Source organism: Lissotriton vulgaris, chromosome 4_1, assembly GCF_964263255.1.
Source record: "Lissotriton vulgaris chromosome 4_1, aLisVul1.2, whole genome shotgun sequence".
Classification (NCBI taxonomy): Eukaryota; Metazoa; Chordata; class Amphibia; order Caudata; family Salamandridae; genus Lissotriton; species Lissotriton vulgaris.
Genome location: NC_141691.1, coordinates 1,475,660,724 through 1,475,688,071, shown reverse-complemented (window position 1 = coordinate 1,475,688,071; position 27,348 = coordinate 1,475,660,724). Strand labels below are relative to the sequence as shown.

The following is a 27,348-nucleotide window of genomic DNA, read 5'->3' as shown; positions in this document are numbered from 1 at the left end:
GGAGCATATAGATTAACTAGTTTGATTGTGCAAATCCCAATTGCAGTCCCTAAGGTGCGACCTTTTTCTTCCTTTGTCTTCCCTATTGCCGCCTTTTGGACATGCTATTTGCCATACTACCTCTTTTGGGAAGGCCCATGACAATTATTGCTGTGGAAACCATTTAGATTTCAGCCTAAACTACTCTTTTCGATTAAGTGAGTTTTCTGTATTGGACAGATATAATTTTTGGAATATTGTAATGTTGAAAGCATGGCTTGGCTCTTTGCAAGGGTATTTAGGCAGCGAGCATTGAATCTAATTATCTTAAGGGCATTCATATTCCTATTGGTTGTGCATTGGCTTGTGCATGCCCTCTTCTGTGCGTACTCCTCTCCCGTTGAGCTATTCAGAGCTCAATGTGTGCAGGTATTTTCCAGCACATTTTTTTCGACGTTCACAAGATGGTTTCCTTCAAGCCTGTATGAATGCTTCCAGCAATTTAGTAAGATTATGCATTGTTTGTGCTGGGATAGTTAAGGGGTACCATTGAAAAAAACAATATTAAGGCAAGGCAAAACGTTCATTTTCTATACCTGCATCCTACCACACATGGAGCGATTAAGTGAGGACCATCTTGCAAAGTCAATCTTACGTTTGGGCAGAAGTGGGTCAACATTAGTTTCCACCATTCTTGCGAGTTCAGTGTTTATGTATATTCCTGATATTTGAGGCGGGATGCTTGCCACTTAAAAGGATAATCGGCAGTTGCAGCTATAAGTGTGTGGTATGTGAGGAGTGCCTTGCTTTTGCACTAGTTAATTTTGTACCAAGAGAACTGGGAGAAACGAGACATCATCTATCAATGAGGTTCGACGATCAGAGACAGGAGGAGGCATCGCTATTGTCCATAAGAACTCCATCCGCATCTCAACCAACTCTGACGTCAACCTTGCCAGCGCCGAACACCTCCACTTCCAGATCCACACCGACCCCAAAACCACTCAGAGGCACCCTCCTCTACCGGCCCCCAGGACCCCGTGCACAATTCAATGACGACATCATTGACTTAATCACCCCACACGCCCTCCCCTCCGAGGACTACATTCTATTGGGAGACCTCAATTTGCACCTGGAAAAGAGCAATGACAGCAGCGCCACCACCCTTCTGGACAATCTCGCCGACCTCGGACTCAAACAACTTGTCTCTACGCCCACCCACATCGCAGGTCACACACTCGACCCTATCTTCACCTCCAGCAAACATGTCTCATTCAGTCACACCACAGCTCTTCATTGGACGGACCACAGCTGCGTTCACTTTATCTACAATAAGACCACAATCCACAACCATCCTCAACCCACCCTGCGAAGAAATTGGAACAAAATCACCATCGACCAGATCTCCTCATCGCTTCTTCTAAACCCCCCCGCCCACTCCTCAAACCCCGACCAAGCAGCCATTAACCTCACCCAATGGCTATCCAACAGCGCCGACATCCTAGCACAGTTGAAAAAACGTCAAATCAAACTAGGCAGCAAAAACGCCTCCTGGTTCAACGATGATCTTAAGAAATCGAAGAAACTCTGTCGCTCTCTCGAGAAGACCTGGAAAAAAGACCCAAACACCAGCACCAGGGACGCCTTCAAAAACGCCACCCGAATACACAGCCAACTAATCCGGTCTGCCAAGAAAGTCGCATTCAAAGACCGACTAGACAACAACGCCCACAACAGCAAGGAATTATTCAACATCGTCAAAGAATTTACAAACCCATCAGCTAACTCCAACGACATCACCCCCTCCCAGGCCCTCTGCGACTCCCTAGCTTCCTTCTTCCACAACAAAATCGCAGACATCCACAACAGCTTCGACAACAGACCCGGAGACCAACCCACCCAACCTTCTGCAGGACCTTCACCCCCCTTGAACATCCTTAACGACTGGAACCCAGTCTCCACTGAGGACACCATTCGCCCGATGAACTCCATCCACTCAGGATCCCCAAATGACCCATGCCCTCACCACATCTTCAACAAAGCAGACTCCATCATAGCACCACACCTCCGAGATGTCATCAACTGCTCCCTCAACTCCGCCACCTTCCCGGAAAGTTGGAAACACGCAGAACTCAGCGCCCTTCTGAAAAAACCCACAGCTGACCCCACCGAACTCAAAAATTACCGCCCTATCTCGCTTCTTCCATTCCCGGCCAAAGTCATCGAGAAAGCTGTCAACAACCAGCTCGCCGCCTTCCTCGAAACCAACAAATCCCTCGACTCCTCACAGTCCGGATTCCGAGCCAAACACAGCACTGAGACCGCACTCATCACTGCAACAGACGACATTCGAACTCTACTGGACAACGGAGACACAGTCGCCCTCATCCTCCTCGACCTCTCCGCTGCCTTCGACACAGTCTGTCATAGCACCCTTCTACAGCGCCTCAGAAACGTCGGAATCCAAGGAAAAGCACTGGAATGGATCACCTCGTTCCTCACCGGAAGAACCCAGAGAGTCCGCCTCCCACCATTCAAGTCAGAGGCCACGGAAGTCATTTGTGGCGTGCCACAAGGATCTTCACTCAGCCCCACCCTCTTCAACGTATACATGAGCCCCCTTGCGGCCATCGCTCGCCAACACAACCTCAACATCGTCTCCTATGCTGACGACACTCACCTGATCCTCTCACTCACCAAAGACCCTAACACCGCCAAAACCAACTTACACGAAGGAATGAAAGAAGTAGCCGAGTGGATGAAGCACAGCCGTCTGAAACTGAACTCAGACAAAACAGAAGTCCTCATCTTAGGCACCTCCCCCTCCGCCTGGGACGACTCTTGGTGGCCAGAGGCCCTCGGAAAAGCACCCATCCCGACAGACCACGCACGGAACCTGGGCGTCATCCTGGACTCCTCACTCTCAATGACCAGACAAGTCAACGCCGTCTCATCATCTTGCTTCAACATTCTTCGCATGCTCAAAAAAACATTCGCTGGATCCCCACCGAAACTAGAAAAACGGTCACCCACGCACTGGTCACGAGCCGCCTGGACTACGGAAACACCCTATACGCCGGTACCACCGCAAAACTCCAGAAAAAACTCCAACGCATCCAGAACGCTTCAGCCAGGCTCATACTAGACATCCCGCGTAAAGATCACATCTCTGGTCACCTGAAAAACCTCCACTGGCTTCCCGTAAATAAGAGGATTACTTTCCGCCTCCTAACCCACGCACACAAAGCACTTTACGAATTTGGACCCGAATGCCTCAACACACGACTGTCCTTCTACACCCCCTCCCGTCAGCTACGATCCTCCAACCAAGTCCTTGCCACTGTACCTCCCATCAACAAAACCACCATGGGAGGTAGATCCTTCTCCTACCTGGCAGCTAAAATTTGGAACTCTCTTCCCACTCACCTTCGCCTTACTCAGAACCACCTAGCATTCAGAAAGCAACTTAAAACTTGGATATTCGACAAGTAATTCCCCACCCTTCCTCAAGCGCCTTGAGTCCCTATGGGTATGTAGCGCGCTATATAAATCTCTTGACTTGACTTGACTTGACTAAAATGTTGTCAGAATAAAGGAAAGAATTGTGTTCTCTTGCATGTCTAAATTCCTTTTATTTTGGTATTTTGTCTGATGGCTTGTGCCAATGGTTAGAGGGCTAGAACAAATAACAGTAGGAAAAGGGGGCAACCATGTCTTGTTCCCCATGTTAAGTTAAATTCTGCACGATGACCCAAATGCAACACACATGCGTCCCCCTTTGTATACATGACATGGATATGTAATATAATAGCTTTCTATTGGCAAGACATATTTTGGGAAGTAAAACAGATCAACGGATTGCAATTGAACCTCTCCCATTGCTAACCCTACTGGGCTATGTAGATGAACTCTCTAAGAGCAGTCGCAGATTTGTAGCAATGGCAATGCTCCTGGCAAAATGAGAAATTGTTATGCGTTGGGGCAACAGACAGAAACCCACAGTTAAAAGCTGGATCAAGAGTATGGCATACTGTGATACCACAAGTGAGCTGTATGCAGAGCTCCAGCCCCCGACATCTCGCCCAAAGGATATATGGCAACCACTGAGGGCAGCAGGGGGAACGCAACACACAATCCAGTCAGGTGGTATGAGCTGCAGAGCACTATACATTACTTCTCTTTCTCTGGGTATATATGATACACAGTGACGTAGGCTGCGTTGGGCATTGGAGCCTTCTGCAGAGGGCGGGACACGCAATGGGGATGACAAAATTTAACATGTACAAGTTGTACAGCGTAAATGTACAGAGAGGTTTACTAAATGAGCCAAATAGTAGATAGTTGGATGTGACAGATGGCGTGTAATTGTGGTGTTAACGTTTTAAAAATGACAAATAAAGCAACAAAAAAAAAGTTATATTCTGCAGATGTGTGTCCGTTACGCTCTACTACTGCTGATGGATTAGAGTAAAACCAGCGGACAAAGGTTATGAATCTGTGTCTCCAAGGTCAATGTGAATGAATGAATTTTTTTTTATTGTTTCAGTTAATTAAAACCATAACAAAATTAACTACTCATTAAAAGTTTCCTTATATATGGATACATTCTCTGTTAATTCATTCTAAAACATTCTGAGTGTAGTGCAAGAATTTGTTGTTTAAAAACGATCATGCTATCCATGTAGTTTATAGTTCCAAGAGTTCTGATGTACGTTATTAAGTTCATAAGAGCCCTCTCACAAAACAACGGCAGTTATGTTGTCCTTGTGTGGACAGGGTACCAGGTTATGTTTCAACGCTTGGGCGTGAGCCACGAGGAACTTTAATAAAAGGCAGTTCAAACGGGTGTCTGTTGGGTTCAAAGTTGACATAATCGCCGATCTACACGTTCTTATGCCTCGCTCGTTCATTGCCTTTTTTAGGAAGACTGCTCGTGCTTGGGCTAAATTCGGGCAGATTCAAACTAGATGAATAAAGTCCTCCTTGCTGCTCCCACATAGTCTACAGATTTTGGGTCCGTCATGCACCCAAATTGGTTGGTCCGTGGTTGATGGAAAATTTCCCAGACAGAGCCCCATTAATTTTTGTTTTCTGTAAGCTGGGAATGTAATTGTTAAATATGGGTCTGCAGTGAGTTTTGTAGTTTGATATGACCATCCAAGCGTGTTTTCTTGTGCTGAACGTGGCTTTGTCAAGTAGAAGAGAATGGAATTGTGTTGACTTGTTTATGGCTTGTTTAAACGCTGGGTAAGGCAGATTGAGTTCCCAGAGATTTCTTGTTCCAGTCTCGGTTATGGCCTTCTCAAGGTACTGGTTGTGTGGGGATTTAACATCAGCTTTTATTTCTTCTCACAGTGCTTGGTGCAGTTCTGAGGTTGCCATGTTCTGTTTCAAGCTGTACCAGCACTTTATGTTGGCGTACTTCCTTCCCACTATAGGTCAATGTGGTTCCGGACACTAAACCGATGTAAGGCCATTCTACCTTGCCAAACACTTTCTCGGCTTCCAAAGACAGTGCCACTTTATCCTTCTCATTCTTTATCTGCATGCTAAAGATCTCAGGCGGGACGCAGAAGACTGGTGGGGTGCAAAGCCTACTCAATACTTTCGTATTAATATGGGAATTACTTGTTTGAGGCTTTTAGCTAATACCTTTGCCAGTATTTTGATGTCCGTATTCGGCATAGATATTGAATGATAACTAGCTCAGGATCTTTCCCTGGTTTCTCCAGGAGGGTACTTTTGGCTCCATTAAATTAACTGAAGGGGGATTATCATTGTGTACGTCATTAAATAATGCACAAAGAAGAAGGACAACTTTCTGTTTAATTCTATAATATTCACTGGGTATCCGTCTATGCTTAGAGACTTGTTACACTAGATGTAGGAAGGTGGATATCTGACTATGGTTGCCCCCAACTTTTTGCCTGGTGGTTAGCTGGTTTTTCGACTTAGTTGACCTGGGGCCCTGCTATTCAGGACCCCAGGCCCACTGCTCTCTCTGTAAAATGGATTCCATGTACTATAGGTACATATCTAATTGGATACTGAGTCACCTTATCAGCCCCTGTACAGTGTACCTTAGGTACCCAGGGCATAGGTGCACCCAGGGCCTACCAGGGGCTGCAGCATGTATTATGCCACCCCTGGCTAGCCATCCAAATCTGACACAACTGGCTGATCAATCAGCTGGGGCAAGGTGGTGTAAACACCCCTTGCTTTAGATATAGTATCTCTATATCTAACCCTAAAATGGACACATATACTCCTATAAGTCACTCCTATGGCAGGCCTTAACAATCCTGGAGGCAGAGTGCTTGGAATTATGTGAGATAGTGCTCTGGCGTGAGCTGAGCCTGTCTGCAGCTTTCGGAACCAAGTCCTTTAGCTGTTTCCATGATAACGCTATACCATATACTCTTAAGTGCATTATAATCCTCGCGGTTATTGCTAACTTTGGCATAGCATTATCAAAACATGTCGAGTAAGGTGTCATACGAATTGGAATACTACCCCCTCGCCAGTTCTGGTGACGGGGGTAGCATTCCACCCTTCTAGAGGGACACGACATGTACCTAACTGTGAACCCCGGTTAAAGTTAACCCGAGCCTCAGCATCACAAAATGGATGCTGCCACCACAGACACAAGTCTGACCTCCTGCTGCTGGGAGTCCTTCCAGCGAGGGAGGCTTGGGCAAAGGGTTTCCTGCCTTGGGAGGTGCTAGCACCACCCCAGACAGGATTTTGTGTATTGAGGTAGGACAGGGCTGAAAGGAATGAGACATGCCTGGGGCACACAAGGTGTCCCTGTGCATACACCGGTCTAAACCAGTTCCTGGGGCTCTCCAGCCCCTGCTCTGGCGCAAGACCGGACAAAGGATAGGGGGTGTAACCACCCCCCTTCCTGGTCCCACCCATAGGAGGGACCTAGTCGTAGTACAGCCCCCTTTAGCAGGATAAAGGTAGGAGCTGGTCCCATTCCGAGTTAGATTAATCCTGAACTGAAACTCTACAAGAAGAAACTCTGGACTTCGACTTTCTGCCAAGAAGACTGAAGAAATCTCCCTTGTGGGCAAGGAGTGTCCACCCTGCACAAGCAGACACCATCAGCGTCCAGCGGCTTCACTTTGTCGTCTTCCCTCGAGGATCCAGACTTCAGTGCCCGACGAGACCTGGATTCCCAGACCTCTCCGACCTCTACCTACATCTGCAGCACAGCTGAGATCCGTGGGTGCGACGAGACACGTGGGACCGGCCATCTTGGAAGAAGCAGCACTTTGCTCCAGCACGACTTCTGAGGTAACCTCGACCAAGTGCTTTGGGGACTGAGAAGCCCCGACCCGAGCAGCTCCTGCACCGAAGACCAGCCCTCCAGCATCCAAGAGATCTGCGTGGGGCCCTTCTGCCTCTTTGCTGCTCGACACGTTGTCTGGTCACTTGCCGGCTGGCTAGTGACCTCCTAGACGACGAACCTTGAAATCCAATCTGCTGGTCTGGTTGCTCCAGACTGGCCCCTGCTTCCCTGCAAAGGAGAAGCACCCCGGACCCTCCTGGTCCACTCCAGACGCCGTTTCCACTCACATTGTGGGTTGCCTTTGCCAAGGCCTGTTGACTCCAAATCCAGATCAGACACCGCCGACAGCGAGACCCTGCATGGGACAGCTCGTGCCTCCATCCTGGTCGTCGAAGACACCTCCTGGTCCATGTGGCTGCAGAGACAAGCGTCCACTTTTCACCTGATCGCGACAACGACATCTGGTTCCACTCCTGGTTCCACTCCAGTCACTGGCTAGTGACTGTGAACATTGTCCCCTCTGCTTTCAGGTTCTCCTCTTCACTGATCCACCCTTGGATCACACCGGACATCTTCCTCCTGGTCGCCTGCAGCATCTTTTCTTCCAGGCTCCATAGACTTCAACGCCGGAACCCGACACAACTTGGCACCTATGCACCCGCAGCCTGTGGGTGAGGTAACAAGAGCATTTCGGTGCTCAAGGGTAGATTGACTTTCCTAGTGTCCAGTTCCACAGTCGTTTTAGTCCTAACTAGTCAGGATTGTCCGTACTCACCTTTTACTTGAACTGTACTGTCCATAGACGTTGTTACGCATCTCGCGTGTGAGTTCACACTCTGCACATGCGTTCCGTGGGCCTCCTATTACTTACCTAAAGTTAGGGTAGTGTAGTCCCAGCGATCCCTACAGCCTCTGGACAGCTCCATTCCTTCTATCAACTTTCACATTCCACTTACTTAGTATATGGTTTGTTGTACCCCTAGGGCAACATCGTAATTGTGCAACTTAAACGTATTTTTCTTAAGAGTCTTGTCATGTGCTTAGCCCTCTGATCTCATAAAGAGTTCAGAGGTGTTTGTTAGTTAATAAATATCTTGTTTATTTTCCTAACTACCTGTGTGGTGTCCTTTCATTTGGTATTCAAGGGGTTATATGCGGTAAAACAGCTGGCTTCACACGCCAAAAGAGTTTAGCCTAAGACTGCTTTGTCCATGCTACCATTAGGATAGCTGGTCTATAAGGTTGACTTATAACCAATCACCATAAGGGTTGTTTGGACTTATACAGGTGATCACTGGAACTAGTGAGCATCATATATCAGGCCAACTTCTCACACTAGAGTTCTTCAATAATCTGTGCTCTCTCATCCTCAGTAATATCCTGATTAAGTAAGTAGATTTGCTTTAATGAAAGAGAGGGCCTGGAGATACGAGACAGGAAATCAGCTCACAGGGATCCGAATTACCAGTTTGTCATAATGCTTCCTGAAGGTGTTAAGGATTTCTAACAGGTGAGTGACTATCTTGCCAGGTGTATCACGAATTGCTAGGATGGTGCTCTGAGATTCCTGTTGCCTGAGTTGGAAGGCTAAAAACCTGCCTTCTGTTCTTGTTTATAATGCATTTATTTAAGTCTGAACAGTGCCTTTTTTGCCTGCAATGTAAATAGCTTATTTAGATTGTTCGAACGTAGGGTCTGCTTCTTATGGTTAACTCCCCCCCCCCCCCTTTTTGCTTGATGTGATGCTGTTTTTGACTAGTCTGATTGGGATCCTGCTAATCAGGACCCCAGTCTATCTGCTTTCTCCCTAAACTGTTATGTACTTGGGTACACTCCTCCAGATTGGATACTGGGGTACCCTTGGCAGTCCCTAGTATATAGTACCCATGTACCCAGTGCATAGGTACCCCAGAGGCCTCCAACAGGCTGAAGCATGCAATATGCCACCCATGAGAGGCCACGCAAAAATGGAACTACAGGCCTACCATTGTAGCCTGTTAGTTGGTGCATGCACCACTTACTAAAGATATAGGCTTACTATATTGAAGGGTCACTGCACTTGAAACCTATAAGTCCCCCTATAGTAGGCCTTTACACTCCTGAAGGCTGGGTGCTTAGTTCTAAGTGAGAGGGTGCCCCTGCATGAGCAGGACACCCCTGCAGCCTACAGAGTCCATTCTCCTGTGTTGCCAGTGAAACAGCCATATACTAATGTAGAGGGGCATTATGTGACCATGTGATGACCATTTCGAGAACGGCTGCAACAAAGCCTATTGTGTTTGGTTTCAAATATGTTGTAATCATACCTCTCACACCAATACCCAGTGTGGGAAGTATGATTCCACCCACCAGGAAGGGCCTTCATGGGGCTCTCGGTGTTCACAGTACCAGCCTTCTAGCTCCAGACAGCACAAAATGGTTGCTGCCGACCTGAGACATTTCTGCCCTCCTGCTGCTGAGCCAAGCTCGAGCAGGGAAAGTCAGGACAATAGGTGGTATCCTGTCACGGGGAGGTGTGACCACCTCCCAGCCAGGATTTAGTGTATTAGGACTGGGTTAGTGCGCTTGCCAGCCCCTGAAAGTCAGCATGAAGGGCACATTTGGTGTCCCTGTGCATAGTTGTTCAAACCAATCAAGGGAGTCGTTGGCACCCGCTCTGGTGCAAAATTAAACAAAGGACATGGGAGTAGCCTCCCCCCTCCGTCCAGACCTTACCCTGGGAGGGTACCCTGAATCTTTCCAACCCTCTCCCATTGATTCTTAAGGACGTACGTGGCAGTAGGACCTTAGATTCGTTGTGGCCAAGATTCAGAATTGAAACCACTGCACTTCTACTGTCTGGGCACTCTGGACTTCGCACACATCGTTTGGGCCTGACTTAGTCACCCTTCCAGTCTGCTGCATCGTCTTTGCCTGTGCATCCTCAAGGAACCTTCCAAGGCCTGTGAAAGATTCAAGAACAACCAAAGTAATCTCCCTTGGAGTGAAGGAGTCACTCCTCTGAATTCGCAGGCACCGCAACGAAGACGACCGGACTGCAGATCTCAAGCTCCTATGGACTCTGTGGGCTCTGCAACTCAGGTGGTGATTTTCCTACGCCCCCAAGGCCTGCTCCCCCCTCTGACTAAGTTTGAGGCCGGTAGCTTGAGTGGGAGTTGCAATAACCGAACGCATGGGTACTGTCTCACCTTTGCAGTTGCAAAGGCTTGTTGACATATTTGCAAGAAGATAGTCAGGCTCCAAGTAGCTCCAACCCGGTGCACCTCCTGTGACAAGAATCTTCAGCCACACCGCATCGTGACCTGCGCCTTTTGGTGAGCTGCTTGTGGTCCTCTCGCAACTCCTGTTCCGTTGGTCTGTGGGTCCATTTGATGGTCACCTTTGATTTCCCTGGGCTCCCCTGATTGCTCGGGGCCTGCCCTGACTCCCCTGCTTGTGGTGAGTCTCCTGGACCTTGCTGATCCGAACCATACATTTTTTTGACCTCCTGCTTGGGTGGACTTTGCCAAGGTTTGCTGGTGCTCCCACCAGACACCGACCCCTCAGCACTCGACATCCTTCGTGGGACAGCTCGCATCCGGCTCCTGGTCATCCTCAGCGTTGCCCGGTCCCTGCAGCTGCAGAGTCAAGGTCATCGTCGACTATCCTGAAGCACCTGACATCGGTGGGCATACGTCTACCGAGCCCCTGGCCACTCTCCAGTGACCCAGACTCTGTCCCCTCTGCTTTCAGGTACTCTTCGACAATAATCCAAGTTTGGATTCCCATGGACATGTTCTCCTCTTCCAGCAGCAGCACTTTCCTGAAGTTCTTCATTGGGTTTGAATGCGGTTTCCAACATCACTTCACACCTATGCACCTGTCTTCCCTGGGATAGGTAACTCGGGTACTTTGGTATCCACGGGTGGGGTGGCTCTCCAACCTTCTGTCTCCCACGGGGTTTCTTCATGGTCCACTGGGAAGGGTCCCTAATCTTTAAAATTGCAACCACAACTTGCACGGAGCACACAGTCTTGTTCACACACTGCACAGGCACTCCGTGGGGTCCCTATCTACTCCCTTGGGTGGTTCCTTGGGGTCCCAGCAATTCTATGTCCTCTCAACATTGTCCTTGCTCGAGTCGTGGTTCTTACACCAGCTGTGTATTAGTGCTATTTACTCTGATTTCTATGCTAAAGTATTGTGTGCTTTGTGTCTATATCTGTGTGGGAGATTCTGTAACATACTAGATAGTGTTATATAATAAATACATACTTTCATAACTACTGTGTAGTTCTCTTTTCATTTAATCTGTGCTATAAGATTGCATTTTGGTAAAACAAGTTGCTTTACACTCCTTCAAGTCTAAGTCTCCACAGCTACCACTTTATAGCTTTCTACGGTTGTCTGAGACCTCTCAAATTAACATAAGGGTTGTCTGGACTGGTGCAAGGTGCCCACTTACATTAGTGGACATCATATACCAGGCCAGCCTCTCACATAGAGCATATTTGGCCCATAGGAGATTATGGAGGTCTGAGCATAAATGTAGTTCTGACATTCTTAATGTGGGCTCCTTTGGATCCTCTTTATAGTTGCCTCTGGGACTCGTGACTATGAAGACCAAGTTTCTGTCTGCGAATGTATCTCCGAATTGTCAGCTAGCTGCAGGCTATGTTAGTTCAGCCTCTGTATGCAACTTTCTACTCTGACAAGCAGGTCCTTGGGACTTGTGCTACCTTTCTTTTAAAGTGGTTTTCCTTTTCAATGCGGGCATTTTATCAGGCTCCCTTCATTATTTTCACTTCAACCATTTAATGATCATTAATCCCATGAGAAATGGCTAAACCGGTTGATTCCTGGGCATGCCCTTAGCTTCTACATTGACTGACGTTAGCGCACAGGTGCATTTATGAGGCTGTTTATCGACATGTCCAGAGGTGGAACTGACACAAGGTAGAGGCCATCCCACGGTGCGCAAAAGCTGTTGCAAGAGATTCTGGATCCAGTTTGTCAGCTGGGGATATTCACAAGGTGAAGAATCTCTGGTTTGATATTATTTTCACCGAAGTGTGTTTTCTGGAGCTCACCCAGCTGTGACCCTCGATCCCTGGGTTCTTGTAACCATGCATGCTGGTGGATTACCACAATCTGTATCTTCTGAGTGGTTTCTGAAGGGCATCAACCTTGGTTGCATGCCTCTAACTTACCGTATGACGCCTCTGAACAAATCCATATATATTATTTATGATTCCTGAAAGTATCCAGTGCATATCCATGAGTCACTCAACTGTTACTCCTTAGTGGACCCTATAGAGCATTTAGCCGGGCTGCCTGTAACCAGTAGACTTCTGTGGATAACTCCTCCATCTCTACTGGGTAGCCCCTTAGGAGCATTGCTACTGCTGTGTTTCTCCCGTGCATGCCAATGGTTTGATGCTCCGATTCAGAAAAGGGGGTGGTGATGGACAGAGTATCTGAATTAAGCATAACACTCCTACCCAGTCAACAGATCAGGGCTTGATCCATCACCGTTTTTTAGCTCATTGCACCATCCCAGCTCAGAACTTGGCTACATGCAAATTAGTCTGTCCCTGGCCCAGTGCATCATGGGAACAGGGCAGACCAAACTACCAATCCAATTCTTATACTGGAAAGGAAACAAGCTTTCGGGGACCGGTTTCTGGCATTACAGCAGTCTTCGGCCCGGCTTGCTTGAATCCTGATGGTGCAGTGAGCAAGGGACTCATGTCTGAGCATACCTTCCACGCTTATGGTTGTCCACCATAAGCGTGGAAGGGTATACTCAGATGTGTCAGATACTGAGATGTGAGTCCCTTGCTCACTGCACCATCAGGATTCAAACAAGCCGGGCCGAAGACGGCTGTAATGCCAGAAACCGGTCCCCGGAAGCTTGTTTCCTTTCCAGTATAAGAATTGGCTTGGTAGTTTGGTCTGCCCTGTTCCTATGATGCACTGGGCCAGGGACAGACTAATTTGCATGTAGCCAGGTGCTGAGCTGGGATGGTGCAGTGAGCTAAAAAGCGGTGACGGATCAAGCCCTGATCTGTTGACTGGGTACGAGTGTTCTGTTTAATTCAGATACTCTGTCCATCACCACCCCCTTTTCTGAATGGTTTGATGCTCCTTCCTGTCCTCAGATCATTTAGTGTGAGTGGCCCTACACAGTGAATACTTAAAGGTGGTTCACCTATCTCTCATGGGGAAACATTGGGAGCATCTGCTATCACTGCCGCACCCAATGCATGCTCTGGGCTTCTTTTCTGTTGCTCGTGGGTGAATTTAATAGACTCTCAATCCGGCACCACAATAAATAAATGTAAACTGCATGCATTCTATCTCTCACTCCTCTTCCCCCAATCACGCCTAGGTTCATCAGAAAAGAGCACAATTATAGTTACTCACTCAAAACTTTGCACTTTTCCAACAAAGCTGCCACTCCATAGTGTGGCGTGCTATCAGCTTGCTAATGCACTTCTCCATCTATTTAGGTATGAGATCCTATATAAATGTAATTAAAACACAGAATTCTTTTCAAGGCATATTCCCACAGTATGGACCATCTGTCGTGGGTATTACTGTACGAACTCCCCTGGAGGTAACCATAGATATGGCTCAGATCACCTGTGAAGAGAAGAAGGACTCTTACTTACAATCTGTCTTTGTTGCATAGCTCGCACTAAATATGTTTCACGTCGCAGTGTAATATCTGGGTAAAGAGTCCTATTGAAGTCCGGCTGTGGAAGGTTATTTGTGCCTGTAACTGCCGTAGCATTTTATTTCTTCACATTTAACAGAAATGTACATATTTAACAAGTTGATATTACAAACAATTGAGAAGTTATTAGTTTATGTTTTGAGTCTTTCAAACTAATGACCTCACATCAGTCTAGATGAATGTGAAGCATCATATTCCAGATAAGTCTGCAAACTGAAACCGTACTACATAATTACAGTCTAGTTTATGCGGCAAAATATGTTTATTTATGTCTTGTTATTTCAGGATGGCATAGTGGACCCGATCAACAGCACTCTCCGGGACTTCTGTGGACAGTGTGTGAGGGAGTTTCTGAAATGGTCTATCAAGCAGACCACGCCTCAGCAGCAGGAGAAAAGTCCAGTAAACACAAAGTCCCTTTTTAAGCGTCTCTATAGCCTTGCACTTCACCCCAATGCTTTTAAGAGGCTTGGCGCTTCACTCGCTTTTAACAACATTTATAGGGAATTCAGGTGAGCCGGCATAGTCTACTGAGTGGGGCATGGTTCAGATTTGAGAACGTGTTAATTATGACCATTAGCAAATTAAAACGTGTATGATGTATATATAGTGTGTTCAATCCATCAGGGCTGTAAGGTAAGAGATTTGTTACACTGAGGATATGAGCTAGCTTTGAAAGTCCATAACTTTATTAGACCATAATCAAATGGGTCTACGATGGCTATAAACATGAAACAGCCAAGTTGTACTGATTACCTTCGGAGACAGGAAGTAGTGGGGAGTGGTAGTATTGAATTTGAAGCTGCCTTGACAGTGAATGCTCTTTCTCCAATACAAATGTTCTGAGTTGGAAGGGTAAGGCATTTTGTATCTATGGATCTTAGTAAGTATGGTTTAATGTAGTGCCTACATGTATTTGGAAACGGGTGTATTGGTCTATGATTTCATAGTTTAAAAAAGGTGACTTAGAAATTACATTTATAGACACTAACCATGTGATGCTACCAGAGTAGCAAATTGTGTGCTACATACATGGCGTAGCATGGCCCTCAGCTGTATTGACACACGCTATGAAAAAAGAGGGCTAGCATGCCTGAGTCTGGTGTCCAGAATCCGTGTGGTGTTATGAAATGTGTGTGTGTAAGACACTTTGTTGGGGTCCATCCAAGTCCTGAAAGGTATACATTTAAAAAACCCTACTTGGTTTCTGGGAATTTGAACCGTAGTCTGTATGTCGAGCCTTCAATAAAGACAGTGCAGACTTGGTGCCATGCTTGTATCTGTATTCAAAGCGAGACCAAAGGGGATGATGGACGGAGCGTTTGAGCAAATCAAACACTCACCCCCAGTCAACTGATCTGGGTTCAATGCATCACCATTCTTTAGCTCACTCCACCACCCAGTTCAGACTTGGCCATATGCAAATCAGTCTGACCCTGTGCCTCATGGGAGCAGTCCAGCCCGAACTGCCAAGCCATGTCTTCCCTAGACCGGAAACAAGCATCATGGGGCCGGTTTCGGATTCATAATCCTCATCAGTCAGACTATCTTGAATCCAGTGGTAGAGTGAGCAAGGGACCCACGTCTGGGCATACCCTGGCAACTTAGGGCGAACAAAGCGAAACAAAAGGGGATGATGGACGGAGCGTTTAAGCAAATCAAACACTCACCCCCAGTCAACTGATCTGGGTTTAATCCATCACCAGTCTTTAGCTCACTCCAACACCCCAGTTCAGACATGGTCATATGCAAATCAATCTGACCGTGTGCCTCATTGGAACAGTCCAGCCCAGATCTCTGTACGGGGGTGAATGTATGACATTGTTGTGCATTCTGTCCGTCAACTGTTGTTTTTGCATTTGTCACCCCGAATGGGACGGGTATGCTCACACGTAAGTCCAGTGCTCTCCACGCCACTGGAGTCAAGCAAACCTGGCTGAAGACGGCTGATAGCCAGAAACCGGCCCTATGATGCTTGATACCGGTCCAGGGATGACGTGGCTTGTCAGTTCGGGCTGGACTGTTCCCATGAGGCACATAGTCAAGGCTGATTTCCATATGGCCATGTCTGAACTGGGGTGGTGTGGTGAGCAAAGTAATTATGGATTTAGGCCCAGATCTCTGTACTGGGGTGAATGTATGACATTGTTCTGCATTCTGTCCATCAACCGTTGTTTTTGCATGTATCTGTATTCAGCATAATGCCTGATACAGACAGGGCCTAGCTGGCAGTCATATTGTCTAGCGGCAAATAAATATATGTACAAAATGTGTACTATGACCATTCAGATAGGGTTAGAGATTAGACATATGCTTTTAGGGTGGCACCACTCTCCACATTCAGTCTTCCGTTAAATGGCTCTGTAATACATGAGAATGAGGATCCTGTTTGTGTTTAGATGTCTTTTCATGGCCTGAATCACCACCACTTTCTTGAATCATATGGTCGTGTTTCTCCATCACCAGAGCTAGTGGCATGTAAGTAAAAGTGATGAGGCAGGGAAAGTCTGAGCCAATGTGAGGACTGGGTCTCTCCCCAATACACTTTACATTATCAAGCAGTGTCTGTGCCTTCCAATGCCATCCACGGGCCAACTAAGGACCGTCCTCAACATGATAGTCCCTAGCAGTACTAATGAGGCCTCCATCTAATTAGTCTTCACCCATGCATGTTGGTAGCCCTCCAGTGGTGACCTACCATTTGAAGCCCAAAGAATTGGATTTCTTCGTCCTGGACCCACACCGTCTGAGACTGACAAACTGCAAATTTGGCCAATGAACCAGAGTTGCCATAGAGGATCTGCCTCTCAGTTGCTCAGGTCAGCATAATGCTGACCTGTCCAGTCCTTGGGTCCTTCAAGGCAGTGCCCTGCCTCTGGAGCTTCTCTCTTTCAGTGGTTCCCGGGAATTGAAGCCTGTTCCTTTTTCTGGGTATACAGGGCAGAAGCTCCACATTACAGGATGTGGGCGTGGGAGGGGGTGTGGTAGTGGGCTCAGGTTCAGTAAGAGGCGGTACACCAGTATATCTCTTCAAGCTGGGTTTTATTTTTATGGTACGCTTTGTCCTAAAGGTTAGTCTTTCCCTTGCGAACTCCAGGTTGTTCGTGGTGGCGATGTCTTCGGAGAGTTGTTTGTCCGGGCTATCCTGACAGGCGTCTGTTTCGTCCGCTTCAGTTCTCCGTTGCAGGCATACCGAGGGAAAAGGAGACCAACAGAGGGAGCCGTTAGATTAAGGTTATGATACGGCGTACTCTCCAGGGGCCGAGTGAAAGTGAAGGGACACCCGTGTTTCTCGTTATCTAGCTGTGCTCGTGAAAAGGGGAGGGGTATACTCGTGAGGGTTACCGGACGGGTAGGGAGGGAAGACGGGTATCGGGGCACACACGGGAAAGGCACGCACAAGGATATCTACAAATTTACACAGGGGCGTTCTTCAAGGATATCTACAAATTTACACAGGGGCGTTCTTCTTCCCCCCCCAAGCCGCCCAACGTCTCCGTACCTGGGAAAGCCACACTCCTCCCTCGGGAGTGTGGCACGGCGGAACACAGGGTCGTTGGCCTCCTGGCTCTCCTTCACTCTTCGACAGCACCGCACTTCCTCTCTCGCTCGCCTTCTCCGCTTCCGACCTCCGGGGTGTGAACACACCCACCATACAGGATTTCCTGCTCTTTGTCCAGTCCGTGATCACTGACGTCAGAGAGGGGCGAAGTCGCGTCCTGCTCAATGAAGGTCCAGTTAAAGGCGCCGCGATCTTTTCCTCTTCCTGTTCCGAAACGCTGTCCCACTCTGCCCTCTGGTTGTTAGTCTGTAGGGAACGAGGGGAATTAGGAACAGGCATCCACCAGTTAGTGCGTCTCTCCACCCCGACCTCGCTACGCAGGACATGCCTATTTCTTGGATTCTCCTTACACCATCCATTTCGCTGTCATTTCAATATTCTCATTTGAGAGACTCACTGTAACTTGCGCACAGGCCCTAGCTCAGCTGGACTTTAGGTATCCCTTCTATTCATATTAAGTTTTCTCTACTCATTCCATGAGAACACAATTTCTCTTTCCAGATAGACCACTCTGGTGACTCTTAGTCACTCGCAAGAACACGGTACATGCTAACCCTACTGCATCAATGAACAGGGCATTCATTCACTTTTAGGACATTCTTTCTGGCAAGAAGTCCATACATTACCCATTACACGTGACTCCTTCTAGTATGCATTTGTCAGATATAGCTTCATCAAATGTAATCACAGTTCACTCCGATCCTATTCTGTATGTTAGCATCCTTTAGGAGTAGTACAAATTCTCTGTCATTCATGAGTTTTAGCTTGATTATGTGACCCAAAAAGTATATGTATATTCTATTTGTCTGCACCATTTTTAGTACCTTCAAGTTTAACATTTCTTTTCACAGAGAAGAAAACATGCTGGTCGAACAGTTTGTATTTGAAGCATTAGTTGTGTATTTGGAAAGCTTGGCATTGACTCATGCAGATGAAAAATCGTTGGGTAAGTTGGACTGAATGCATACATGATTACTTCCTAAAGAGCTACACCGGAATCCACTCCCGATTTCAAAATGAAGCCCTGTAGTGGTGAATTTCATTAATTGCAACACTGTCAATGGATTAGTCAAGCATTTGAAGATCTATATGAGCTTGTGAATAGCTGGTTCTGGAAATTAAGCACATTGGGGACTATTAAATGTTTTTGCATATTTTCTCACTAATTGCTGGTTCCTGGACTTTAGCAATAGCACTGCACCTTTGACATCGTTCTCCTCACACTGGTGATTTTTCAAATATTACATTGTAAGCTGAGCCTACACCACTAGAAGGGTATTTAAAAAAGCTTAGATCTCCTCTTCCATCCTGACAGATTCAAGTTTGTTGTCTTAGCAGCTTTCTGCTCTCAACCCATACACTGTCGTTTGACAGCCTATAGGCTTAACACTGGCAAATAAAATATCACCAGCAAGAAAAATCAGAAACGAGAAGGAGGGAATACAAAACAAACAAGCATTTACAATGCAATAGGTCTCGCACTGACATTATTTTGAGCTATTGACATTGTAAATTAAATTTTTTGTTTTGTTTTTCTTTTGTAAAACATAAATAAAAGGCATTGTAATTTAAAATGCCAATAGTTAAAAGTTTAGTTTAAGCTATTGGTATTGTTAATACCAATGCCTTTTATTTATGTTTTAAAAAAGAAAACACAAATAAAAAGCAATGTCAATAGCAAATTTCTTTTATTTATGTTTTACAAAAGAAAAACAAAAAAAAAACAATGTTACAATGTCAATAGCTCAAAATAATGTCAATGCTTGTTGTTATGGCCGCTGCACACTTACAAGACCGTGACCACAAAGTCAAGAGTTCTTCTCTCCAACTGCCAAGCCCAGACATGGAGAACGTCGCTGCCTATTACTCTGCAAATGGAGTGGCACCATGCAGCCTCTTAGCATGGTCAAAGGGGACATTCAGTGACCTTCAGAGTCTGTGGCCGAAGTTGCATGTGCATGTTTGACTGTGGCCTCTCCACAAACAGGTCCCACGTGATGACCCATTACAGTCCAGTGTCCGAGCAGTGGCTCTTGGTAGAAGTCCTCCAGAAGCAGCGCAACACACAGGAAGCCAGATGGGTCTTCAGAGTGGTAGAATATTTATGGGGATTAATGAAATAAGTGCTTATCCAGTGCAGGTCCTTACCTAGCTGCTGTCTAAGGTATAAATGTCCTTTTCACAGCGGCCAAACACGCCCTTGGTGTGCGACCCTAACTCCAGCCCCTGAAAAGAGCATCAGACCACACAGCTGCTTGCTCTGCCCCAAACACTGGTTCAGGTGAGGTAGTGTCAAACGGCTAAACACAGAGTACAGTGCAATGCCTACTCGTCACATTGGCCGGTCGAAACAAAACAGTAGCCTTTCTAGCCAGGTTGAGTGCAGGTGTCATCCCTGAGATCAAGGAGGCACTGTGTTGCCAACCCCTCCCTCCATACTTCTATTAAGACACCCTGCACAGAACATGATCCTTAAGCAGCCTACAATATACCACACAAAGAAGCTTGACACCCAGGCCCTTGATCCGAGGTGATCAGTGGGAGAACAGGATGTACTCACCTGTTCATGGGCCCAAAAACCAAGCACTACAAACAAAAGCACACGTTTGGGGAAGGACATATGTAGTTTCCACCAGTGCATAGTTGACGATCGTCATTTCAATAGTCTCAACCAGGGCATAGGGGAAGCAGAGAAGCACGTAGGGAGACAACGAGAAAACAACACCCTTAGACTGCTCAAAAAGAAAAAAGTAGCTCCCAAAACACGAGCTGTGAAAGGACCTGAAGGGCACTTATGAACCTCCTCTGAAGCCAAGGCAAGCAGGGCCTAAGTAAAGGTGCTGGAGCACTACACAGAATGCTGGCGCACTCCCACGCACCTCTGTAAAACAAACAAAAAAAACACTCCCACATGCCCCTTTTCTGTAGGACAAGGCTTCATTCAGCGCCTTCACATACCGAAAACATGCACTGCAGCCTTCGTGCATCCCCCAGTCTGCAACCTTGAGGCGCCCCTGCAGCCAATGCTTTGAACCACCAAGCACTCGAGACACAGAAACATAAAACAGTAAGTTAACAGCAGCAGCAAGTTGCCGCCGAGAGATCAACATGTGATCAGTTTTGAAAGCATGCAGGAGTGGACGAGCCTTTCATTGCAGCCAAGGAACAGCAGCTCGCAGACTCGAGAAGAGTGAATGAATGCATATTAGACGAAGCTGGTGTTTGAGATGACGATCGCAGTCAATTTTTATCCTAATCAGACTCACACGTCCAACTCTCAAATTAACAATTTATATATTCCCTATATTATTCCACCTTTGGGTTCTGGAGTAGCATGCTACTCGCCGAAAAGTGCTTCACCGCCTCGTCAGGTGCAGTAAGCGCTAAAGAAACACAGTTACAATTTCATCAAACGTGATAGAATAAAAAGTAAAGATGTTCCAGCGGAGATCTGAACCGCTGACCTGCAGCAGGACAAATGCAAAAATAAGTCGATGGACAGAATGCAGAACAATGTCATACATTCACCCCAGTACAGAGATCTGGGCCTAAATCCATCGTTTTTTTGCACTCCACACCACCCAGTTCAGGCATGGCCATATGCAAATCAGCCTTGACTCTGTGCCTCATGGGAACAGTCCAGCCCGAACTGCCAAGCCATGTCTTTCCTGGACTGGAATCAAGCATCCTAGGACCGGTTTCTGGCTATCAGCCGTCTTCAGCCAGGATAGCTTGACTCCAGTGGTGTGGAGAGCATGGGACTTTTTGCCTTGCGCTTCTTTCTTGAGAACAGTGTGCGAATGCCTTCGGGCTTCAAAACGTGCTCATCTTGCGACACCAGATGTCGGCGACGGATCCTCACTCCATCTGCATGTGGTGTTTGGGGGAGCACCACAAGTCCACAGACTGTGAGGTGTGTCAGCAAATGAATCCGAAGTCCCGACAGGAGCTCCGGATGAAACTCCTTTCGACACGCATGTCCAGGTCGGCATCGTCACCGCGTCCGGCCCCCGCGGACGGCTTCAAGAACCGCCGCCTGAGTCTCCAACATCGTCCTTCTCCCAGGCCGCAAGAGCGTTGTTCACTTGTTGTCACAGTTTGTCCCCGAGGGCCGGTCCCCGGCCTTTTGGTGGCATGGGTTCTCCGCCGGTGGTGCGGCCCGCACGTTGCCACCCTGTCGTTTCCCGGCGGGTGGGCGACTGGAGTCCTATGCGGCGGCCTTGCAGGCCCCGTTGGCTCATCCTTCTCCTCCGTCTCCTCCTGAGACATCTTGCCGCGTGCGGGGACTTATGCTGCGTCACCGGCGGCTCCGGCCCCGGCGCCGACAGGTTCGGTACAGGTTCGGAGAAAGTGGTGCCGTCAGGGTGCGACCCTTCAAGATTCCCTCCTTCAGGCTCTGGCGGTTGCTGGCCCTGGCGGCGCACATGGACCGGATAGGGGTCGGGTGTGTCCTTGAGCCCCCCTCGTCCCTCCTCGCAGGCAGATGCCTCGGTGGGGTTCGGGTCGACGCCTTTTTGGCGCCGTTCCTTAGCCGCTCCGACTCCGGCCCAACCGCGGTCCCCTGTGCGACGCGTTGTGGCGGAGGTCGTTCCGGCATCCCCTTCTGCGCTGGTCGACATCGGCCTGCCCCCGGTCGCGGACTCTATGGTGCCAGGCCAGCGTCGGGTTGTTGATTCGTCTTCGGACGCCCCCAGAGGTTCGGCGATTGATGGTTTCATCTTCTCCAGAGACTGGTCGCTGCGACTTAGCTTTTTCCACAGCATCGTCTAAGGACGGCTCCTCGCCGTTGCCGCAACCAAAGTCTTCGCCAGATGCGCCTCAGATTCCCCATTCCTAGGTCCCTTCCCCCCTTTCCGGACTTGGCCTTTTCTTCCTCCGGTAGAACTGGGGGACGGCCGCCTTAGCTTGCAGCCTTCGCCCACAGAGGAGCTGCTTTCCCCACCACGGGACCATACGGAGGCAGGATCTGCCTTCGCTCGGGCTGTTTTCACGGCGGCGGGAATCTTGCACATGGGCGACCCAGCTGCCCATTTCCCCACGGATCATCTTCTGGAGGTCCAGAGCTGCTTCTTCCTTTCGAGGCTTTGCTCCACACTTCGCATTTGAGGGCTTGGGGGTGCCCCAACACCTTCTGCACAGCCACCGCCCTGCGCCGCATGACCCTGTCTGTCTTTCCCTTCACCCTTCTACCAGGGGCCCTCTTTTACAGACTGCCTTTTCCTCCCTGCCATCAGTGTTTTCTCCCCCATCACAGGAGGCCCGCTGGTTAGATTCCTGGGAGTGCAATATCTTCGCCTCCACCAGCTCGTCCTTACGGGCCCTTAACACTCTGTCTTGGCTAGGGCCACTTCTTGCTTGTGGGATTCGGCTGAGAACCTTCTGTCTGCCACCTCTCGGGAGGGTGCCTGTGTTGATCTGCGGCACCATGTGTTGGATGGCCGGGAGCTGGCGTCATTCATTTTTTGCTCCGCTCTGGACGTTTCGGAGGTGCATGGTTGTACCATGGCTTCTTCTGTGGCCCTTCGCCGACATGCCTGGCTACGGGATTATGTGTTCCCGGAGAACGTTGGGGAACTGCTGGTGGATCTTCCTTTTGATGGCACTCTCTTGTTCAGCGCACCTGCGGACTCTGCCTTTCAGAGGTTTCTGTCGGGGCTTCGTCCTCCCCCAAACCCCCCCCCCCCCCCCTCCTCCCCCTCAGTGACCGGTAAGTCGTTCTGGTTTTTGGAAGGTCTTCTTCCATTGTGTTCTGGGGCCTTGTTGCGAGTAGCCCCTGTTGTGTGTGTGTTCTGTGTGCTTGTTGTGCTTTCAGGTCCTTTTGTTAGGACTTTGGCGCTGTTGGCTGCTGGTCTGGCCCCTTTTTGCTTTTGGCTGTTGGTAAGCTGTGTTGGCCCTGAGATAGGCCTTCTGTGTATTGTTGGCTGATTGGCAAGCCGTCTGCGGTTCCTCAGCAGGTCTTTTTGTTTGTCCTCTGCTGCGGATACTTTTTCCTAAGAGGGTTCCCATGTCGTGGGATGTGACATGCCCTATGCGGGGTATTGGTAGCTATTATATAGCTCTGTCATTGGCTGGGAGGTGTGGTCGTCCTTTGGGCCTCTGCTCTCCATGGCATCACAGTATGTTGCAGATGCGATCCATTTACTGATGGTTTTGAAGTGGCTTGCTTGCATCTTTTCTTTTTCTGGATCGCTGTGTCGCTAGCCTGGGCTGGCCTGCTGTCTGCGTTTTTGCGTGTAACTCTGCCTGGTTCCACTTCTATCGTGGGCCCGTTTGTGAGGGCCCCTTCCGTGAGGTGTGTCCGGGCCCTTCTGGACCTCCTGGCTTCTAAATTCGGCTGACGTCCGGCTTGTTTTACCTCTTCTCCTTGGAGTCTCTGGGTAGCTCTTCTCTCTTGGTGCTCCTCTGCGTTGCCTATTCCTCTGGGACTTCTGGTGGTGATCCTTTGTACTTTGACTGGGCTTGGGGTGCTCTGGCCTCCCTTTGCCTTGTCCTTGTTTCCTCCTGCTGGGGAGGGCGGACCGCCTCTTTGTTTGTCTTCCCGCATCCTCTCTGGGACTGGTGATCTTATGGATGACTGGGTTCTTTTTGCCTGGAGGGAAAGGTCTCTGTTCCCTGTCCGGTTGGCTCATCCCGTCTGGCCCTGTGTGGAGTCCAGGCTGGTGGAACCTTTGCAGACCCTCCTTCCCTTTGGATATGGCTAGGGTATCTATTCTACATTAAGGAATCTGTGGCTAGTAGTCTCTATCAGATGTACAAGTTACTTACCTTTGGTAATGATGTATCTGGTAGAGACGATTCTAGCCACAGATTCCTTCACAACCCACCCTTCCTCCCCGTTTATTCGTGGACCCTCTGCTTGCGTTTCTGCAGTGGCCTCCCTCTGGGTACCTTGTCTTCTGTGGGTATCCTCTACAATTTCTTCCGGTCAGGCTTCCCTCCAGTTGGTTTCTGTTCAGAGTGGGGGCCTATCTTGCTCTTTCCCTCTGTTGTTGGAGATTCTGATCTCTGCATGGTCTTCGTCGTGGGGGGTTCTTTTACCTGTCCTTTGCCTCCTGTTCCCTTCAGATGGCACTGTGTTATGCGGATGGGTTTTCCTGTCCTTGACTCCTCCTCCTTTCAGGAGGTTTGCCCTTCTTTGGCAGGGTGGTCTGGGGTTGGATTACTTTTGCTCCTCTGTCCCGGGGGTGTGATCCTTCCCCTTGTGGTTGTAGTTGCGGACTTTCTTCCTCGTTTTCTCTCTTTTCCTTTCTCTCTTTTCTGTCAAGGTGCTTTCACATACTTGTGCCTTCAGATTGGCTCTAGCCTTGGCTTGCAGGGTGGTTCCACTGAGTGGTGCTTGCGCTTGCTCACTATGGCTTTGCTGATCTAGCCTTCTGGTGCTTTACTGCCACCCGGTGCTTTCGCCTTGGCTTGCACAAGTTGTACCTTGGTCTGGTGCTCTGCTCCTTTTCTGCTCTGGCCCACTGTTGTCGACTTTTGGTCTCTTGGGGCCGTCAAGTGGCGGGCCTCGCCTTTTATTTCTCTCTATTGGTTCTCTGGTTTTCGCACAGTGTTCCCATGCTCTCCTCAGTTTTGTTGTGATGGCTCAGCGTTGTGGCGCGGAAAATTTCTCTGAAGCAAACTGACGTCAGCGCGCTGGGGTGGGGCTTATGTAACCTCGCTGACGTCACTGCGGAGGATGTCGGGCAGAGTCGTGTGGGCCCGCCCCCCTGCGTGCAGGGATGCTGGGAAAGAAACTTTTCTGGGTCCAGTCTCACGCCTGGGGATATTCTACGTTAAGGAATTTGCGGCTAGAACCGACTCTACCAGATACATCGTTACAGAAGGTAAGTAACTTGTACTTCTGAAGCTGAACTAATGGAGTGACCAATATTTTAGGGTGCGGCAGAGCAGCTTGGGTAAAATGTCTCTGCAGCAGTTAAGCATGGCGATTCCTACAAAGACAGGATTGCGCCTCGCCCCCACGTCTGGTGCTCGGGCAGAATGAGCTGGGGCTTTAACTAATCTAGCCCTCAAAACATCAGCAGCACTGGTCGGCCTAATGGGGGTTTCCTGTAAGGTATGTTTGGCGTACCATGCCAGGTTACCAGTATACATGGGGCACATTTCACGCTACCAATATCGCTCTCAGGGTGCAGGCAAGGAAGAAGTTTAGTTTTAGGTTATAAACTACCCTCCGCCATTTAGACCCATTGCTGTGCTTCTAGCATGGTTACATCGCTCTCCTTCAAAGCGCTTCTTACTTGCTCCACTCCTAGCTATCTGCTCAACCACTATTGCCCCTGCTTTAGAGGCAGCTTGCACCCCCACCTCCAGGCCCTTCCTCCACCTTCCCTCAATTTCCCCCCCCATGCCCCCCCCCCACCCCAAATCCAGGCTATTTACTCGTTTCCAAACACAAGAGAAATGCTGGAACAATGCAGGTCTCGACTGGTCCAACAAAACGTGCAGAGGCACTACCGGCAGGACATTGGCAAAAGCCTCTCTACCAGTGTGAAATAAATGCTAACAAGACAACGAAAGCAAAGAGGTAAATGTGTACATTTGCAAAGCTGCTCCAGAGGCAGAGCCCATTCTATCGGGAACTCTTGCATAATGATCCTGGAGCCGCTCACCTGTTCAAGCCTGTCTCCAGCCGTGCAACCGAAAACACGACAAAAGCAAAACAGGGTGCGGCGCTGTGCATACCAATGCCGAGAGAGGGCGGGTCGAGCAGAGACTGCAGAGGAAGAGTCTGAATGTTGGAGTGTGGGGGAGACAATGAAAGGGAGGCAGAATGCAGCGTGAAGGCAGCGTGATCAGCAATACACGGCCAATGAGACTGGCTTGTGTGCTTCTTGCAAAAGCTAAAGCTTGCTGAACTCTCCCTCAACCTTCCCTTGACACGCCCCATCAGATAAGAGAAAAGCCATAAAATTAAAGGAAGACGTAGACTCAGTGTCTCAAGGGCGTGCACAAAAAAAGCCACAGGGCATTAACCAAAAACCCTACAAAGCAATCGAAATGCAGGATTTTAAATAAATATTGACATTGCCCAATTGAAAGCATGGGCGGGATTAGAAGTCCTTCTCCAAAAAATACTTTTACCCAAATATGTCTCGCTGCTAGCAGTGCTGCGCGCTGCAACGCTAGCAAGACCTTAAAAGGTCAAGCCTAAAAATAGAAAGAGAAGAAAAAAGTTAGAAGAAACATTCCCAGATGTTGCCCATAGAGCAGCTCACAAGAGGGCAGAGCCACCTATCAGAGTTGACCCCAGGCTCCAGAGGACACGTCCCATGCCTGCAGATGTGTAACCATGTCCCAAAAAGATGTTGGCAGAGGCCCAGTATCCTCCCATTGCATAAAAACTGACAAGTATATGAGTATGTCTTCCCAAGGAAGAATTGTAGAAGGAGATGGCTCACAGTATTGGCCAAAGTTTAATATTTATATTCTGTTATGTACCGGAAGCCAGTGCAAAGAAACAGTCTACTTGTGCTTTGAGGCTTCTTTGGTGGTGTTAAGAATAAGTCTTGCTGCAGCTTTCTAAACCGCTTGCACTGCAGTGCCCCATGATACAGGGAATTGTTGTATTCCGTCTGCGGAGAAATGAAAACATGCGCTGCTTTTTTGCGTGACCATACAAGCAGCACACAAACATCTTGCGAAGCAATTGAAAAAAGTAAATGCATGTAGCCGCAACACAATTAATCGGGGTGGCAAAAAATTTATTTGTGGAAGACTACTTCAAGGTTTTTCGCAGTTTTGACAGGTTATGGGGAAGCCCCAATTACCCAGACCACGACTCAGGTGACC

General features: G+C 48.4%; 1 protein-coding gene across 1 annotated transcript in view; it reads left to right on the top strand.

Annotated features, from left to right (window-relative positions):
- The window catches only part of PRKDC (protein kinase, DNA-activated, catalytic subunit), a 2,818,033-nt gene that overhangs the window by 562,386 nt on the left and 2,228,299 nt on the right, over positions 1-27,348 (top strand). Inside the window, exons 27-28 of the mRNA XM_086965729.1 lie at positions 14,277-14,503; positions 18,405-18,499. Coding sequence (XP_086821855.1) covers positions 14,277-14,503; positions 18,405-18,499 — 322 coding nt within the window. The remainder of the gene's footprint in view (positions 1-14,276; positions 14,504-18,404; positions 18,500-27,348) is intronic.